This window comes from Caloenas nicobarica, chromosome 3, assembly GCF_036013445.1.
Source record: "Caloenas nicobarica isolate bCalNic1 chromosome 3, bCalNic1.hap1, whole genome shotgun sequence".
NCBI lineage: Eukaryota > Metazoa > Chordata > Aves > Columbiformes > Columbidae > Caloenas > Caloenas nicobarica.
Genome location: NC_088247.1, coordinates 89,525,488 through 89,544,841, shown reverse-complemented (window position 1 = coordinate 89,544,841; position 19,354 = coordinate 89,525,488). Strand labels below are relative to the sequence as shown.

The 19,354-nt window shown below is 41.6% G+C and overlaps 1 protein-coding gene across 1 annotated transcript in view; it reads right to left on the bottom strand.

The window, feature by feature from the left end:
• GLP1R (glucagon like peptide 1 receptor) overlaps window positions 1-18,790 on the bottom strand; it is a 73,168-nt gene extending 54,378 nt beyond the window's left edge. The window contains exons 1-2 of the mRNA XM_065631505.1: window positions 18,752-18,790; window positions 764-860 (exon numbers count right to left, since the gene is read on the bottom strand). Coding sequence (XP_065487577.1) covers window positions 764-860; window positions 18,752-18,790 — 136 coding nt within the window. The remainder of the gene's footprint in view (window positions 1-763; window positions 861-18,751) is intronic.
• Window positions 18,791-19,354: the final 564 nt, after the last annotated feature.

The window sequence follows — 19,354 nt, the reverse complement described above, 5'->3', positions numbered from 1 at the left end:
TAGAGGGCAGCACTCAAGCGCTCAACAGGATAATGGAGCAGAGGGAGATGAATGTTTCCCTGCCATTGTTGTCATCAGCTACTGCTCTCGCTCTGCCATAAGAATATAGTTAAGAGAAAAAAAATTAACAGTTTTGAAATAATTCTTCACAGATGCAACTTTAGACCCACCTTGTCATTTTCAGTGTGTCACAAAAGCACTGAAGCATAGGAGAGGCCACACTGTGTCCAGTTGTGAGCATCATTGACAAGTCTCCAGTGTCCTCTAAACATCACATCGCAGCTGCTCTCAGTATATTAGAGCAGCTCAAATGCTAAGACAAGCTGCATTCTCATTTTCACTAAAGTACTTTTTTTTTTTTTAAAGCCATTTCAGCATTTTACAATGCTCAAGATGATTTATACCAACTTTAAGGCCTACAAACTGTTAGGACAATGGTCCCAGATTTCTTACCACCTGTGTGCTCTCTCACCCCGACCCCTAAAAAAGTTTCAGGGGTATTACATTAGTGTGCTGCTTTTATATGCTACAGCCACACTCTGGACTTAAAGACTAACATCTTTATCATGAAACTGTTCTAGAAAATGCTTCCTCAGCAGAGAGAAGAGTCCCACAGAGAGCAGGAGGAAGCGAATGGGATAAAGAAGAAATTGACTGGAAAGTAAGCTTGAGAAGTACTTTCAAGTTCATAATCACTCCCTTGCCAACTGTTATCACGCATTTTAAAAATTAATACATTCTTATCCTTACCAAGCACGCTTACCTGCCACAATGGGGGGTGCCTCATACAAATATTTCAGGCATTGGAGCTGATACTCCTTCCACTTCTGCATAACCCCAGAGAGGGACCCATCTGAACTCTGAAAGAGAAATCATGAGTCTCAGACACCACAGGGATTTAAACTGTATGTTTTTCATGCAGCCTGAATAGGTGGATGGAAAAATGACTACCATAAGCCAAAACAGCACTGCTTATCATAAGGGGTACAAGATGCTGCTATGCATTTGCCTAATTGCGGCCAAAGAAATCCCATTCTATTTGTACCACAAGGAACTAAAACCAAAAAACCACACACACACAAAAAACCACAACACAAAACATCAACCACAAAAACCCACAAACAGCTATACCATGTCCTCACTGAAACCCAAACTGGGCTAGAATTGCTCTCTTGAACATGCCCCAGTTGTGTGATTTATTATCTCATGAAAAGACAGGAAGAGCAGCAAGTCTTTTTAGGAGAGGTTTTCTTTCCAACAGCAGTATTTCTGCTAACCCATAAATAGATCAAGTTAATTCACCGTATTCAGTCGATATTCCCCAAGCATTCTTCCAGAATGTGGATGACAACTTTTCCAGCTCAGCTTTCATTCCATGAACAACATCTTTTCCCTACATCCGGCACATTTTTCTTGAAATCGCAGAAAGAGCAGGGACATGCTTTTTGCACAGTTTGACAGGCTGCAGGTTCCACCATCAGCTACCACAAGTACTGAGGGGGCAGGGGAATAGTACGTGCAAACTTTGTGTGAGCACAAAAGGAATTAGTTGTTATTAAACTGCAAAATGTAGCACTGGCTGCTCACTCAACCCCAGCAGATGCCCCACCTGGCTCACAGAGGCCCAGCATACTCATTGCATTTAAGTAAGATATCTCAGTCCTCCTCTCCCCGCTCCGCATTTGTATAAACTGAATTACAAGTGTCAGGATTAGCAGGCTGTAAGTGATCAATAATGCAGCTAACTCAGCATTCTTTTTCCAGAGAAAATCCCAGCAGGGGTGTCTTAGACATACAATTAACAGCATGAACCTGATGGTACAACACACTGAGTAGAGGAAAATTCATTAAATCCCAGCTGTCGATCAGTTTATTAAGTGAAGCATGAGGGTTAATAATCCTTGTAATTTTATCCTCACAGTTTCAACAGCTAATTTTTATTTTCCATTTGTGCTTCTAAACCTTTTTCAGTGGTTAGAAGGAAACCAGGGCATGTGAAGGATTGCTTTAAAACAAATAGGTCATTTTAAACATATACTGCATTTCAGGAAAGCCAAACTGAATGCTGTCAACTACAACCAATGTGACTTTAAAATTTACACACCAGTGGAAGCACTCTGGTATAAAAGAAGTAGAACTAGCATTTTTGGAGTACAAACCTCGCAAGTCCTCTCATATCCTTCTGCCTGGACTAAGCCACTACATTTAGTTAAAGATGCTCTTGTACATACGATGAGAAGTAAAACATTTAGTAGATACCTGTGTTGCATTTCAAGAATAACTGCCTATATTTACATGCAATGTAACTGTAGCTAGGGCCTTATGGCCATAGTTTTAGAAGAATTTAGCCAGCTCCCCCAAAATCAAAAAAAGGGACAAGCCTGTGGACCTTTGAAACTCTGACCCTTGTCTGCCTGATTTAAATCATCTTATCTATGCCAATAAATGCTGCCAAAGGCTGTCTGTGCTGAAGTCCCTAGTGTAAAATGAATGCATCCTACTGAATTTTAACCCCATGTGCCTATGAAAACAGACAAACTTGTAGCATGGTAACCTATGCTCAACATACCTGAAGTAGAAATAAACATCACCTAAATTAGGGCTACAAGTGTGTGTAGAGAAACACAGAAACAAGTAACTCTAAAACTAAAATGCCATAAAGGGACCACATGGGCTGAATAAGGATGGATGACTGGAGTACAGGGAGAAGGAACAACTTTCAAGCCTAAGTTTCTCTCAGGCAGTCTTTAAAAACTAGCATTTAGGTTACACATTGTTTAAAAGATCTTCATTTTACAAGGGTGGTTATTGATGATATACAGGGTTGTTTCACCACCCTGTCATGGCTAGGTTAACACTTTAATACATTAATTAAAAAGAATATTTTCTAGATGAACTCAAATTATGATTCAGAATAATTTCAGAAGTTAGTGTCACACACCTTCCCAAAAAGAAAATATTGACCATGCATGCAGATGACCACATGAAGTTAATCCAAATTTAACTTTTAAAATCATTACAAGATAAAGATGCATACAGAGTTTCATTTAGAAACAAGACTCTATATTTTAAAACATCCTGAAAAATATCCTAAAACTGCTTGCACTAAGAAAATTAGCTCTTGTGGTGTCAGCAAGCCTTGAAGTATTTTCCTCTAAATCAAGTTTTCATCTATTGCCTTCATGAATGCAGGAATAACCAGCTTTAATTACAGCTTAGGAAAGAGCAAGCCTTTATCCATCCATTTAATGAAAAAGTAGAAACATTCTACTTATATTGGTTTCTCATAATGTGAGACAACGACTCTAACAAGGAGATTAGCAAGCTGTAAGAGTAAAATAATTAGACATGCCTTTTTGTGGAGATGACTGATTTGGCAGACAGTTTTTTAACTATAGTCTGTTACAATAAGACAATCAAATATAAATCCCAAGACTACATATTTTGTTATCTCTATGCAACAGTTTATTCTGGTTCAGCTACCATGTTTTGTTATCAAATTGACTTCAAATTTTATTTTAATATATGCTGATACCCATTTTGGCCAACATGAGCAGGAATCACAAGTTACACAGTGCCACATTTACAATGTGAGTAGTTATTCAAGAAAGAGAGACTACATTTTCCTGAAAAGTGATCTAATTCTTCTGCAACAAAGCACTAAACACACATAAGTATATGAGGACAAGGTTCCTGGGTCAGCACCCAAAACTTGGAGCAAATTGCAAAAGTTTGAATAGCTTTATTAAACACAGAACTATATTTTTTGTTGCTAAAATCACTGGTTCTTGCGTTTTATTTATAGGGGTTTTTTGTTTTGTTTGGGTATTTTGTTTGTTGTCCCCCCTCAACCCCTCAGTTATAGTCAACCATGTGAGAAAAAACAGTAGTAGTTTTGCTGTGGTGAAAGTATATCAGAGAAGGATAGTAGAGAAGAGGATGGAAATATGGCTGACTGGTTAAGGTGGAGGAGTCAGAAGGCCAGAATGGATGAAGGACATTAAGGAGGTAAGTAATGGTGCAGCCTAAGCAGCATAAAATGGATGCAGAAAAATTAAGACAGGCAAGAGCACAGACACTGGGAGCCTTTCTGTATGCGTACATCATTAAGTAGAATTAATCTCTAGCAATAAATTAGCTCATTCAACAGTCTAAAGACAGAATTCCTTACAAATCCTTAACAGCTTTATAGGAAAGCCTCTTTCTGTAGCCATCATTTGTCTTCACAGATTCTATTGTAAAAGGAATCATTTTAATCACTTTTCAACATCTTTGAAACTATTCCTGCTGCAACAAAAACAGCATCCATGCAGATCCAAGGTGATCAATGCTACAAACACACTATTCTAGTACAGTGAAATCTGAGCACACAGAGTATAAACCTGTAGTGGGCTCAGGCCAGACAAAATGCACCACAAAACAGCATCATTCAGAGTGGGAGAATTCTCAGAGCTTCAGAAGCAGCTGGTGACTCCTGGGGTTATCTTCTTCCTTCTTCTCCCATCACCATATAAACATCTTACCATGCAACAGAATGAGAAACTCCTCACATTTGTATTTCTTATGTATTGGGTTGCCTGCTTTTATACAGGAACACTTACATTTCAGCTCTTTCATGCTTTTAACATTTCAGGATAAGAAAGACTTCAACTTGCTGCTAATGGCTCATATGTAATGTCACAACCACTGGGACCTGCAAAATGCTAATCTTAGTCTTCAAAAGCAATAGCTAGGCAACCTGGCATTGAACTACACTTTGGTATGGCCTTGGTATTCTTCCCTCTGATAGTAACGATGACATATCTGCCTCGTGAGAGGAGGGCTCACATTACATTTACTGCTTTTTATATCAGAAGCACCAGTAAATTACTTCTCAAAAAAGGCAGTAAATTTTAGAAGTCCAATGCGACACATTATTTCAAGGCTATTCTGCTCAGGATCAGCACAGCAACTAAATCCAAGATAAGTGGAGATTGCACATTACTACCTTTATGCTCATTCTGACTTGACATTCTTTCCTGTATAATGTGGATCTTACTAAATAAATTTTTATGTCAGCATGAACTATAGATATGCATCAATAAAAGCCAACAGAGAGTGGGAGCTAAGTTGGCCACCTAACAAGTTTATTCTATTTGTAGTGTGGGCATAAGCTTGAATTTATATGATGGTTTTATCCTTAGTTCACAGCCCACATGGGACAGAGCACAACACTGCTACCCCAGAAAGTTCTGCTGTCACTCAGTATCACCTTGCATTTACAGAGATGAGATTCCTCCTGTCCAAGAAATAATGATTTCCATGTTTCAAATGTAAATGCCTTCATTTTTGTGGGGCTTTAATACAGTCACCTTCCTGAAAGCACTCTTCCATCTAAGAAGATGCTTGAGCTTGCCACAACAGCATCTCTGGGAGCGAAATTTCAAAAACAGAGGTTGTATCACAGCACAACTCTGCTACAGGGCTTGCTGTTCACAGAACAAACTTGTCTGCCCCTGCAATTTGTAATCACTTTTCTCCACTCTAATTCGAATATGAAAGCAAGTAAACGGCAGGATGCTATTACTACCTCCCTAAGCCCATCAGTCAAGATCCAATTTCTCAATAGTTACAATATATTTGTCAAAGAAGTCCTGCAAATGTTGATGCTCCAATCACCAGTCTGTATTATAAGAACAGTTATGTTTCTTCAATTATTGCAGGAAAAACACACACACACACACCCCCCACACAAAGCAAAAAACACCCCACAAAACACCACCACCACCACACACTAAACCAAAACACTCAACACTGAGCTTCATATTAATATGGAGTCTTTCGACCCACTGTTTACCCCATGACAAATCCTGTTGAGGATCAAACCTTCAAGTACAATGCTTCTTGAAAACCAGAAGAGATTCTGGAATTGCATTAGTATGGGAGAAGCCTTTATTGTCCAAACTCCATCTCCTCACTCTCACAAAGAGGCAATATTTAACCTGATTTTATAACTAGCTCATTACACAGAAGTCGAACTAAATAATCTGAATCCACAAGCAACATCTGACAGATGAGTTACTCTTCTTTAAAAACTAAAGGTAAGTCAAAGGAGAAGGTACATCAAAAATGACAGTGCTGTCTCTACTATAGATAGTACAAAAGAAGAATCATTAAAAATACCTGAGCAATACCTCTTCCAGAAATCATAAAATGAGATCATATTTTAGGACATCTGACATCCCCCAGACTTCTGCATTTATCACATTCTCTTCCAATATTACATTGCCCAGTTTAGAATTTAATGTAGTCATCTGACATCACGCAAGACTAAGCAACCTTTGGAGGTAAAGTCATTATTCTCAGTCTTCTGTAGGGCTGCTTGACTAATTGGATGATATAACATTAATTATGCTTCCCAAGTAATATTTTACAAGATACTTTGTCAGCAGTTGGATCACTCTGGACAAATCTCTCACCCCTCAGAAAACAAAACAAAACAAAAACAAACAAGCAAGAAAAACCACCAAGGGATCAAAACAGCTTTTCTTTTAGAGAAAAGTCTATTGCAAGCTTCTAGGAGCTTTTCCTGTAAGTGCTTCTGTTCCTTAGTTACTAATGAACCCATGACTCCAGTAGCTGAAGAGCACCAGAGAAAGAAAACTTTCAGCATCCTCCCTGCTAGTGAAAAAGCAGCAAATGAGCTCCCACAAAAGGGGCTACTGGATTCAGTGAGAAACTCCCTGGTGACATCAGCCAGCTGAGCTTTCTCTTAGGCTGCAGCACCTTAGCATTTTGAATGAGACCTTCAAGATAAACAGAAAGTCCCAGTACTTCGACAAAGGAAAATAAAAAAGTGTCTCACCAGCTGCCTAACCACAGAGACCCTGCCATTCTGTCACCAGTTTAAGACTTCAGGTTTCACTGTATCGGGCTTTTGAACTCAAAGCTGCAATAGCAAGTTCTCATCAGGCACTTACACCCCAGTCAATGCACAGAAGAGACGTTCCTCCTCTGCCTGTTTCTTCCGAGATGTTGAGCCCAGACTGACAGCACATGTCCAGTCCTGAACAGTAACAGTGGGCTTTCAATAACTTCCCAAAACACAAGATGACCCTATTCCATTTCATCCTCTGCCTGACCAGCTCCTAACAGTATTTCAGTCCATCTAAAGAGCAGCTTGAAAGAGCAAATGACACTTCTGTCATAGACAATAATGTGTATAATTTTTTTGGTACGGAGATTTTTGTTGTTGTTATTGGGGTGGTTTTTTTATTGTTTGGCTTCCTTGGTGGTGTTTGTTGTTCTCCTTTTGTTTGTTTGTTTTAAACCACAGGCTGAATCTCAGGATTCCTCTCAGTTTGAAAATAACCACTGCACCACATGGTCCCTCACCCTGGCCTACCTGCCCTCATGCCACCTTCTTCCTCTCTTGTACAACTGCACAGCTTCAGAAGGAAGGGCTGGTTGTGCTCAATGCCATAGCAGCCCATAATAGCACAGAACACTAATCACTCCCCCCGCTATTCTTAAGACTTATTCTTGCTAGATTAAGTAAAAAAAAAAAAAGCATCATAAGTGTATGCATCTCCTAAAGAAGGTTTGGAAATGCAGATTTCCAAATGCAGAATGCTTCTGCCTGGAGTCTCAAGTAAGGCATTTTAAAGAACAAAAACAAAACCAACTTGAGGCATATTCCTGCTCTTAGTACTCAATTCTGTTGACTAGGCACGGGGAGCTCCCGGTTCAGCTGACTTATTGTTTCACAAATCATTCCAAATTCATAAGCTGTCTGACCATGTGGGAGAATTCAGCCCTGACCACAAGAGTTTCCACTCTGGGCCCAAACATCCCAGGGATGTCCTGGAATGCTTTATTCATGATTTCAAACTGTCCAGTTTTTTCTTCCCATTCCTGAACTTTTTCTTTTGACAAGCAGTATTTCAATGAGAATAATATCTCTTTGCCCCTATCATTTTCTGGATCAAGGCAAAGTATCTGGCATTCAGAAGCATAGATATCAAAGCAAACTTTTTAGACACCTAAATCAACTTGCATAGTATACAGTCAAGGGAATCATAACATAGCATCAAGGGAATAAAGCACAGCCTAATTTTTCAGCATGCTACAAAATTAAGCATAGTCTTCTAGAGACATAAATAAATAAAGCCAAACTGCTGTAGATCAGGCAGGATAGACTGAAAATGTTGTACAAACCTATGGTTCCAGGGGTTATTCTACTGTTTCTGTCTTCAGCAATGGACAGACCTGGGATGCAAATAGTTACCTGCAGACTTTTTCTACCCCATGAAAAGCTTTCCCAGCCTGGAAAGAGGTTTCCTCTTTGGTCACTGTAGGACTCATGAATCCATATGCTTACAGTTGAAGCAGACACATATTTAGATTGACAGCCATTGTTACCAGAAAGTTATTTTCATTACAATGTCTTTCATCTGTTCTGGTAAACATTTCCATCAGGGATGTAGTATATGAGCCATTCAAAACATGACAGAAGAAACTGAGCAACTATGCAGAAAGACAGAAGAAATGAGTAAAATTCAAAAGCAACTAAAACTCCCAAACTCTTGCAGAGCCAAAAGCAATCCCACAATTTTAGTGGGGGACATAGTGTGCCAATACTCATGAAAAATTAAATCATAGGACTCTTGTATGAGGAGATTTTCCTGTGCATTGCAAATCTAGACACATGCTTTGTGACATGCTCTTTAGAAGAGGACTTTCATTGATGGAGTTACACAACACATCAGGCAAAACAGAATAAAGAGTTTAAATTGCATTTTAGATAGATACAGAAGGTGTTACACTAGAAATCCTATGGAAAGAAGAAAGGCAAAGTTGAGTAGCATTGTTGGAGCAGAGGAAGCTACAAGGCTGAAGATGAGAAGAGCGCTTCAGATCTACCCTCACATATTTAGAAACAAAATGCAGTCTCTGCTACTGTAAGAAAAACTTGATATTTAAATTTAAATGTTGTAATAACACAGAATCATAGAATGGTTTGGGTTGGAATGGACCTTTAAAGATAATCTAGTTATAATCCCCTTGCAGTGAGCAAGATCATCTTCCGCTAGACCAACCTGGCCTTGAACATTTTCCAGGGATGGGGCACCCACAGCTTCCCTGAGCAACCTGCTCCAGCGCCTCACCACCTTCATACTAAATTTCTTCCTTATATCCAACATAATTGTACCTTTTTTAGTTTAAAATCATTACCCTTTGTCCTGTCACAGTACAAGCCCTGGTAAAAAGTCTCTCTCCATCTTTACTATTTAGCCCTCATAGTAAGGTCTCCCCAGATCCTTCTCTCCTCCAGGCTGAAGTACAGAAGCACTCTCAGCCTTTCTTCAATAGGAGAGGTGCTCCAGCTCTCTGATCATTTTCCTGTCCCTCCTTTGCATCCACTCTAACAGGTCCATGTCTGTCTTGTCCTCAGGGCCCCAGAGCTAGACATGGTACTCCAGGTGTGGTCTCACCAGAGCTGAGTAGAGAAGCAGAATCATCTCCCTAGACCTGCTGGCCATACTTCTTTTTATGCAACCCAGGATATGGTTGGCTCTCTGGGCTGCAAGTGTACATTGTCAGCTCATGTCCAGTTTTTCTTCCACCAGTATCTCTGAGTCCTTCTCTGCAGGGCTGCTCTCAAATCCATTCATCACCCAGTCTGTCCTGATATTGATGATTGCCCTGATCCAGGTGCAGGGCCTTGCACTTGGCCTTGTTGAACTTCATGAAGTTCACATGAGTCCATTTCTCAAGCCTGTCCAGGTCCCTCTGGATGGCATCCCTTCCCTCAAGCAAATCAATTCCACCACTCGGCTTGGTGTCATCTGCAAACTTGCTGAGGGTGTACTCAATCCCACTATGTCATTAATAAAGACATTTAACAGTACTGGTCCCAATACAGACCCCTGAGGGACACCACTGTCATGTACAATCACAGTGGAGTTACAGGGACAACTCAGGATATATAAGGCTGAAAAAGTAGAGAAGATTTAGGGTGGAATTCGTATGCCTGATCACAGGCACCTACTGTTCCTCTCAACATGCACAAGTGCCTTTCATTGTCTCCTGCCACAGCCACAGAGGTGCAGGTTTCCCTGGCACACTACATCATATCTGTTAGTCCTGTTCAGGACACTATAGCACTAGATGCCTACCTTTGGGCAGCTGACTCATCCAGAAGGTCTCTGAACTGCTGAAGCAAAACAAAGCAAAGAACATCTGTCAAAGCTAGACTTTTGGCTGCTCTTGCTGTGGTTTAAAATGCAATTAGTTATGCTGGTTCTTCATGACATACTGAACCGAGTGCATTTAAAAGGATCTGTTTCTTAAGCTTATAGCTGACTGGTTTCTCTTTAACAGCTAGCAACAGTCCAGTCCCAGAGCTGGCTGAGCAAAGATACAGACAGAGTCTGCAGTCTCACACAGCCAGGGAATTGCAACATTTGACTTTCCAAGGAAAAAAAGAAAAAAAAAAAAAAGAGGATTTCACAAAAAAAGCACAATCTTCATCACAACCTCACAGACTAAACAAACATCACTTTGTTGTAAATAACCCGTATTTTCACTAGACAAGAAAAATTCTGTATCTTTTCACCTTTGCATCCCCCAACTTTTCAAGTTACTATTTAACAGTCACTCTTCTTAAAGAGCCATGGTGCTGGATCAGAAGACAATGTGTAGAGTGTTACCTGTTTTTACCATGATCACAAATACTATAGCAATGTAAACCTAGTCGCGTTTGTCATCCCATCACCACAATACCTGCAAAAACAACAAAGAACCAACATACAAACCAAAAAACCCACACACTTAATCAGACATATTAACCTTCAGAGACCTTTCTCCCACCAAATACATTCCATTCATACTTTTTTTAAACAAGCTTAGTTCTCCAGTTAAAAAAAAAAAAAGAGATCACCACAAAGCTATTTAAAAAAACCAACAATACTCACAAAAACAAAAACTCCAGTATATCATTTCATGGGTTTTATATCTACTGTTTAGAGATCACTGGAGAAAAAAAAACAATCAAAGCTGTATAGCTTTTGCAGTTCTACTTGAGGGCAGTAGTTTATTTTGGTTTTAACTAATGTGAATTAGCTACCTCAGTAGCTCAAGGTCCACTGTCCCATTATCTGCCATATTGCTCCTTCCCACCTCCCCATCCCCTTGCCAAGGTAATTATATGTAACACCTTCACAAATTGCTAGTCTTTTCATTGACAGTTATGGCACATTCGAGAACAGAGCATACAAGAGGAGCTCTGCCAGCGAAGCTCATTCTCCAGACATAATCTGTCTTCCTTTCAAATATTAAATAAAAAACAATTTGGAGGCACATCTTTGCATAACACAATGACAGGACAGAAGCTGTACAATAACATCCTTGTAGTATTGTATCATATATAGCAGACTTCACATTCACTTCGTTGTTTGTAGTGTGGTGTTTTACAGGCTGCACATAATCTTATACTTTTCAGCATTCAACTCACATGGCCGTCAAGTGTTACATTCCAAGGGCTTGATTTGTCAAAAACAAGACAGGAGCAATGTTGCATAAAGGCTAGAGTCTTAACCCAATATGGAGAAACACTAAAATGAACAAAAAAAGTAATAAGACAAAGGAAAGAGGTGTATTGAGGTGCTACACGGGGACTGCACTCTGATCATGTGAAACAAAGAAATAGCGCAAGTTGACTAACAAGGATCAAATCAACATGACTGAAGTTATGCACATTTTATTTCATCCAAAGTTTGAGGGGAAGATCTTGCTGTCCCTGGACACCAAAATCAATAGGGGGTACAAGCTATTATAGAAGAAATCTGGCATAACACTACTGCAGCAGCATCCTCAGAGCTGCATTCCTAAGCAGAGGGATCCAAAAGACATTACCACTTGCAGAGACTACCCAAACATGGAACTTGTATTCCTGCCTCCATCCCAGCTTGCATATCCTTTTCCTTCTACCTTCTTTTAAAACAGAACTTAGAGGAGTTTAGCTTTCCTGTACAGGGCTGCTTTTTGTTCTGGCTACGCTCCTGAAAGCCTCTAAGCAAAGAGACAATTTAAAAGCATCATCTCAACTTGACAACAGCCTGCTGAATTTGTGAGGCCTGGGTAGCTAAGGCTGAATGGTACAGTCATCCTTCTCTAGAAGTGATGTTACAAGCAAGAGTCAACAGCCAATATGAGTGCACTACGATGTTTGCTTTCACTTCTGCACAATTTTACATTTGCTTTTATTTGCTGAGGCCAATTTAGCTTCCTTGAAGGCAAAAATAAAACAGCTCCAACCTGAAATCTCAATTTTCTGCTTTTTCATTCTCTGAGGACAGTCATCACCACCTTCTACAATATTTAAAGTTACAGTCAGAGAGAAATCATGTAGTTGCAGGACGCTGGAATGAAATCCATTAAAAGCAAGCTTTCATTAATACATTAGTTGACATTAACTTTCTCTTTTTTTTTTTGTATCTTTAATACAGGACTAATGCTATGAGAGCATTCCATAGGACTAAGCAGACTGAAAACTTTTAAATCAAAGAATTCCAAACAATTCTTAGCTGTTCAGTATTGTATTGTAACATTTTACCATCTTTGACTCAAATTATTTGGAAGGTCAATAATACTCTCCCCTCCTCCCCTTTTAGACAAGTAAAAGTACCTGTCAGATTTATCCAGAATAGATTTACTTTCCAGTTTTCCTGCAGTCCCTCTCAGCCAGGCAAGCAGACTACAGAAATACAGACAAGTCAAGTTGAATCACAGACTTTCCTTACTCTAGGACTGTAAAGCAACTTATGAACCACAATATTACCATAGGAACCAGATCAGGCATTTCCTCAAATCTGAATTAGTCTACCACCATACCACTTCCAAAAAGAAGACCGTAGTTTCTTCATTTCAGAAGCACAGCAGAATGAAAGTATTAAGAGAAATGACTGTTATTGTTAAAGCAAACAAATGGATAACCAAGATACAAATAGACTCTGGGAGTTCTGTCTTCTCCTGGTTCCCCAAGATGCCAATAGTATCATTTCTCTGAAGTTAGTACCATGACAGCTGCATGTGTAGATGACAAAGAAGTTAATAAAACTAAAAATCCTTCTACATGCTTAATCCTGATCTTGCTTCAGTCCACCCTTTCCTTGAGCTCAGAGGATTTTGCCATTTAAGAATTTTAGTAAAAAACAATCCTCAAACATTTATTTCAGTACTCAATATTGGGCCAGTTTATCAGACATTCTACATCACAAGTCTCTCGAACAAGCAAAGCAGCAATTTTCCCAGTTCCCGCTGAGTATTTGGATTGGGTAAAACATGAGTAAGCAGCCCACAACCCATTTCAGTATCATGCATATATCAGCTCACCATTTTCCCTATTCCCCTACATTCTTACCTCCACTGCATTAAATTTGCATACATAATATTCAGATGCTAATACTCAGTCCCTCTTCTGTCCAGAGGTCCTGGCACTACCTGCACAAGTTGAATCAGCAGCAGAGGGTGTAGACATCAGTTCTGCAAGGCAATCCCAGATACTACAGTGCTTCTGTCTCCCAATAGTAGCACAGAGGAACTCATATGCAGCCTCTAGTTTTTCAGAAGTTTATTCCTACCTGATCTTCAGGCCACTTCTAGCAGGCTTTGATCTCCATCAGTTCAAGTCTCACAACATAATTTTGTCAATACATGGGAAATCAATGGATTTTCTTCATTCAGAATCCTTACCAGCCCAAGAGCTGGATCTTCCTTTACTTCTGGCAGATATCACAGCCTTCAGCCCTGCATGTCTGCTGTGGCAACAGCCAGTTTCAAAGACAGTCACAACTCTCCACAGAAATCAGGCTGCCTCCCACTCAATTCTTCTTTCCTTTCCATCCTGTCATAGAGCTATATGGAGCTAATGAGGTTTGTGGCTTAAGCTACAGAATTGAAGTGTGATGTTAAAGGTGAGTGGACTCACATTTCTTCCCACCCCTCTATAGGGAGGCCTTCAAAAAGAAAGGGGAAAAGTAAGCAACAGAGGAAGACTGCTGTCCAGGCAGCAAGCACACTGGTTTTCAGAAAGCAAGAGATATGATAAAGCCCAAAAGCAAGGTGAAACAACTTCAGAAGCCAAGCAAAGACAAACCTGTAGAGACCTTCTCAAGATAGCTGTCCAGCCTGGACAAATGGGAACACAGAAGAGTGAGCTACTCCTCTGGTCAGGTCTCTAACCTTTGTCAAAATGAATATTTTAAGTTGTGGACAAAGCTTTCTCTCCTCCATTTCCAATTTTAAAAGCACTGAGGGAAGCAGTGACCATGCAGTAATAAAGCTGAAAATGGATAGGTCACTTAAAAGGAATTAAAATCATTCCATTAGTTCCATGTTAGTAGTTTCACAGCCACATATTTCCCATCTGACATTAACCTTAAATCAAGCAGCACTTGTAGAAAGACAATAGACTCACACAGAACAGAGAAAAAAAAACTTGGTACCTTAAACAGCAGTGGCTTTATGTGACATGTCTTTTTCTGAGGAAAAGTATGCACTCTGAACAAACTTGATCTCCAAGGGATTTTTATGTTTTACATCTCAGTTCATCCATAAGACACAATTCTGGAGCACAGAGTCATCGTACAGCATAACTATCAGCATTTGAAGCAGCATTAACCAGCTCTGCTATTGAAAGACGTGGTTTGTCTCCAGAGAAAGGCTGTGATTTCCTCCCCCTTCCCTCACTCCCCTCTTCTTCTTATGCCACCATAAGGACTTCTGCCATCAACATTGTGAGCCAGACAGGCAAACTCTCCAGGGTAAAATTAAACAGGCAAAATGTTTAAGAGGATAAGAGTTGCTGTGAAGCAGAGACAAGCAAAAGCAGCACAGCTCACAGCGAGGCATAAGAATAATCTTAATTATCCACCATCTTCAAGCTAAGCAGCCTGAAATTAAGCCCACTACCTGTATAAAAATGTTAAGCTAGGAGCCCAATGTCTATTACTCACACAGAAGCAAAAACTTGAGGATTTCAGCTGTTGGAGAAATAGCCCTTAAGGTCTCTTTGTCTATGCTCATTACTAGATGACTCATGATTTTTCACCTTTTGCCACTAGGAATGCTACATGGCAACCACGGTGACCTTGAGGCCAGAAGGACCCATGACAATAATAATCTAATCAATTTCCTGCATTGCACCTTTCAGGGCCCCATATTAACTTCTGCATCCATCACACGCATGCTAGCTTAACCAGAAAATACCACTCAGATGCATATCTAATCTTGACTTGAAGACTCCAAGTGACAGAGAATCCACCACACCCTTCAGCAAGCTGCCACTGTGGTTAATTACGCTGAGTACTGAATTCTGCACTTAATTCTGGTCTGAGTTGAATTAACCACGCAAATAGGGTTTTTAAAAGGAATTATCTTGCAAAACATGAAGTATGTTACAGTAGTTTTAATAAAATGGGACTGATGTAATGAAAAAACATCCGATTCAACTTTCCCCGGCTAAACAGGTTGGAATCGATAAAGACCGGGAGGCCCTCCATCCCCCTAGGGTGAAATCATTGTACTCAGCTCGCTCCCTGAAGTGCCTGTACACCAATGCGTGCAGCATGGGGAATAAGCAGGAGGAGTTAGAAACGTGCGTTCGGTCAGGAGATTATGATCTGGTGGCATTAACAGAGACATGGTGGGACAGCTCACATGACTGGAATGCGGTCATGGATGGCGATGTTCTTTTCAGGAAAGACAGGCCAGCCAAGCGTGGTGGTGGAGTTGCTCTTTATGTGAGAGAGCAACTACAATGTATAGAGTACTGTCCAGGTGCAGTTGAGGAGCGAGTTGAGAGTCTGTGGGTGAGAATTAAGGGGCAGGCTGGCAGGGGTGACACTGTTGTGGGTGTCTATTACAGGCCACCAGATCAGGGTGAGGAAGTTGATGAGGCCTTCTACGGGCAGCTGAGCGTGGCCTCACAGTCACAGGCTCTGGTTGTTATGGGGGATTTTAACTTCCCTGATGTTTGCTGGAAGGACTACTCAGCCATCCAGCCTCAGTCTAGGAGGTTCCTCCAGTGCATTGATGATAACTTTCTGATGCAAATGGTGGAGGAGCCGACTAGGAGAGGTGTGCTGCTGGATCTCGTCCTCACTAATGAGGAGGGCCTGGTTGAAGCAGTAAAGGTGGAGGGCTGCCTTGGTTGCAGCGACCATGAGATGGTGGAGTTCAGGATCTCGTGTGGCGGGAGCAGAATAGCAAGCAGAATTGCAACCCTGGACTTCAGCAGGGCCAACTTTGGCCTTTTCAAACAATTGCTGGGGGAAATCCCGTGGGCAAGGCTGCTTGAAGGTAAAGGGGCCCAAGATAGTTGGTTAACATTCAGGGGCTGCTTCTACCAAGCTCAAGAGCGTCCCGACACGTAGGAAGTCAAGGAAGGGAGCCAGGAGACCTGCGTGGTTAAACAGGGAACTGCTGGGCAAACTCAAGTGGAAGAGGAGAGTTTACAAATCATGGAAGGAGGGGCTGGCCACTTGGGAAGAATACAAGGCTGTTGTCAGAGGGTGTAGGGAGGCAACTAGGAGAGCTAAGGCCTCCTTAGAATTAAACCTGGCAAGAGGGGTCAAGGACAACAGAAAGAGCTTCTTCAAATACATGGCAGATAAAACTAACACCAGAGGCAACGTAGGCCCACTGATGAATGGGGTGGGTGCCCTGGTGACAGAAGATACAGAGAAGGCAGAGTTACTGAATGCCTTCTTTGTCTCTGTCTACTCTGCCGGAGGCTGTCCTGAGGAGCCCCGTACCTCTGAGGCCACAGAAGAAGGCAGGGCAATGGAGGAGTTTGCCTTGGTTGATGAGGACTGGGTTAGGGAGCAATTAAGCAACCTGGACATTCATAAATCCATGGGTCCAGATGGGATGCACCCGCAGGTGCTGAGGGAGCTGGCTGAAGTCATTGCTGGACCGCTCTCCATCATCTTTGCCAAGTCTTGGGAAACGGGAGAGGTGCCTGAGGACTGGAGGAAAGCAAATGTCACTCCGGTCTTCAAAAAGGGCAAGAAGGAGGACCCGGGCAACTATAGACCGGTCAGCCTCACCTCCATCCCTGGGAAAGTGATGGAACACCTTATCCTTGGTGCCATCTTAAGACATATCAAGGATAAGAGGGTCATCAGGGGCAGTCAACATGGCTTCACCAAGGGGAAGTCGTACTTGACCAACATCATAGCCTTTTATGAAGACATAACAAGGTGGATTGATGATGGCAGAGCGGTGGATGAGGTCTACCTTGACTTCAGTAAAGCATTTGACACTGTCTCCCACACCATCCTTGCAGCTAAACTGAAGAAGTGTGGACTGGACGATCGGGTAGTGAGGTGGACCGCAAACTGGCTGAAGGAAAGAAGCCAGAGAGTCGTGGTCAATGGGGCAGAGTCTGGTTGGAGGCCTGTATCTAGTGGAGTCCCTCAAGGGTCAGTACTGGGACCAGTACTACTCAATATATTCATCAGCGACTTGGATGAGGGAATAGAGTGTACTATCAGCAAGTTTGCTGATGACACCAAACTGGGAGGAGTGGCTGACATGCCAGAAGGCTGTGCTGCCATCCAGCGAGATCTGGACAGGCTAGAGAGTTGGGCGGGGAAAAATTTAATGAAATATAAGACTCTACATTTTCCCTTACATCTGGGCAGGAACAACCCCAGGTTCCAGTATAGGTTGGGGAATGACCTATTAGAGAGCAGTGTAGGGGAAAGGGACCTGGAGGTCCTGGTGGACAGCAGGGTAACCATGAGCCAGCACTGTGCCCTTGTGGCCAAGAAGGCCAATGGCATCCTGGGGTGTATTAGAAGAGGGGTGGTTAGTAGGTCGAGAGAGGTTCTCCTTCCCCTCTACTCTACCCTGGTGAGACCTCATCTGGAATATTGTGTCCAGTTCTGGGCCCCTCAGTTCAAGAAGGATAGGGAACTCCTGGAGAGAGTCCAGCGCAGGGCCACGAAGATGATGAAGGGAGTGGAGCATCTCCCTTATGAGGAAAGGCTGAGGGAGCTGGGTCTCTTTAGCTTGGAAAAGAGGAGAGTGAGGGGTGACCTCATTAATGTTTATAAATATGTAAAGGGTGAGTGTCACGAGGATGGAGCCAGGCTCTTCTCGGTGACAACCAACAGTAAGACAAGGGGTAATGGGTTCAAGCTGGAACACAAGAGGTTCCACTTACATTTGAGAAGAAACTTCTTCTCAGTGAGGGTGACGGAACACTGGAACAGGCTGCCCAGGGAGGTTGTGGAGTCTTCTTCTCTGGAGATATTCAAAACCCGCTTGGACGCCTTCCTGTGTAACCTCACCTAAGTGTTCCTGCTCTGGCAGGGGGATTGGACTAGATGATCTTTTGAGGTCCCTTCCAATCCCTAACGTTCTGTGATTCTGTGATACTGTTCGTGGCATCAGATAATTTTTCAGCCTTTTCACAACACTGCTGGATGAGTATCACACTGAACAGCTAATAATTACTAGTAAAAACAAATAAATTGAATTTTTCATAGTATTGCTAGCATATGGTACTATGCTAACACTGCTCTGGAGCCCTGTGCAGGGGAGGCCAGACTCCTCCACCCCACCACTGTAAAGACCAAGTTGGGTTCTGACAAAGGAGCTTGTTACCCTTTAGCCCCAGCCACCACAGACTTTTCAGATATTTTAACTTTCGTTTACATTTTTTAAACTGTTGGTTTGTACTTGTTGCCATCAGCTTCCTTACCTTTTTGTTATACATCATCGCTGGAGTAATTTTAGCCATCGCTTCCATTTCTTACAAGAACGGTTTAAGTTGTTACAGAAGATGATTACACAGCTCAAGGTATTTGGGAATACTATCAGCATCTTGAACACAAAGTTAAAAGCGTTTGTGTTTTTTATATAATGACTTTTCCTTTCACATCATTTTTACTCTTTCAGCTTTGCAGCTGCAGATGGTAGCTTACAGTTCTTTCTACTTTTCCAATTAGAAGAGGGAATGGATTGGGTAAACAAGTCAAAATCTGTAGATGGAAGTGCAGCAGTATCAGGGCTGCACATCACATCTGCTTCTGGAGATTGGTAAAAGCTTTCATGCCTGACTACCTTGCCCAAAAAATAACTTTGTTCCTTGCAGCTAGCAAAGTGGCACACCAATATACTACAGACAACAGTTCCTCTTGCACCTCAGGTATCCTTTTGCTTTAGCAGCATTGATTTTGAGGACAGAAAGTTCACTGAAACGTTTAAGTTTAAAATAAGTAAGTTAGCCACTGTATGTGAAAGTTCTGCTCAAACATCATACCAGCCACATGCACACGTGTGCACACACACACCCACCCCTCTT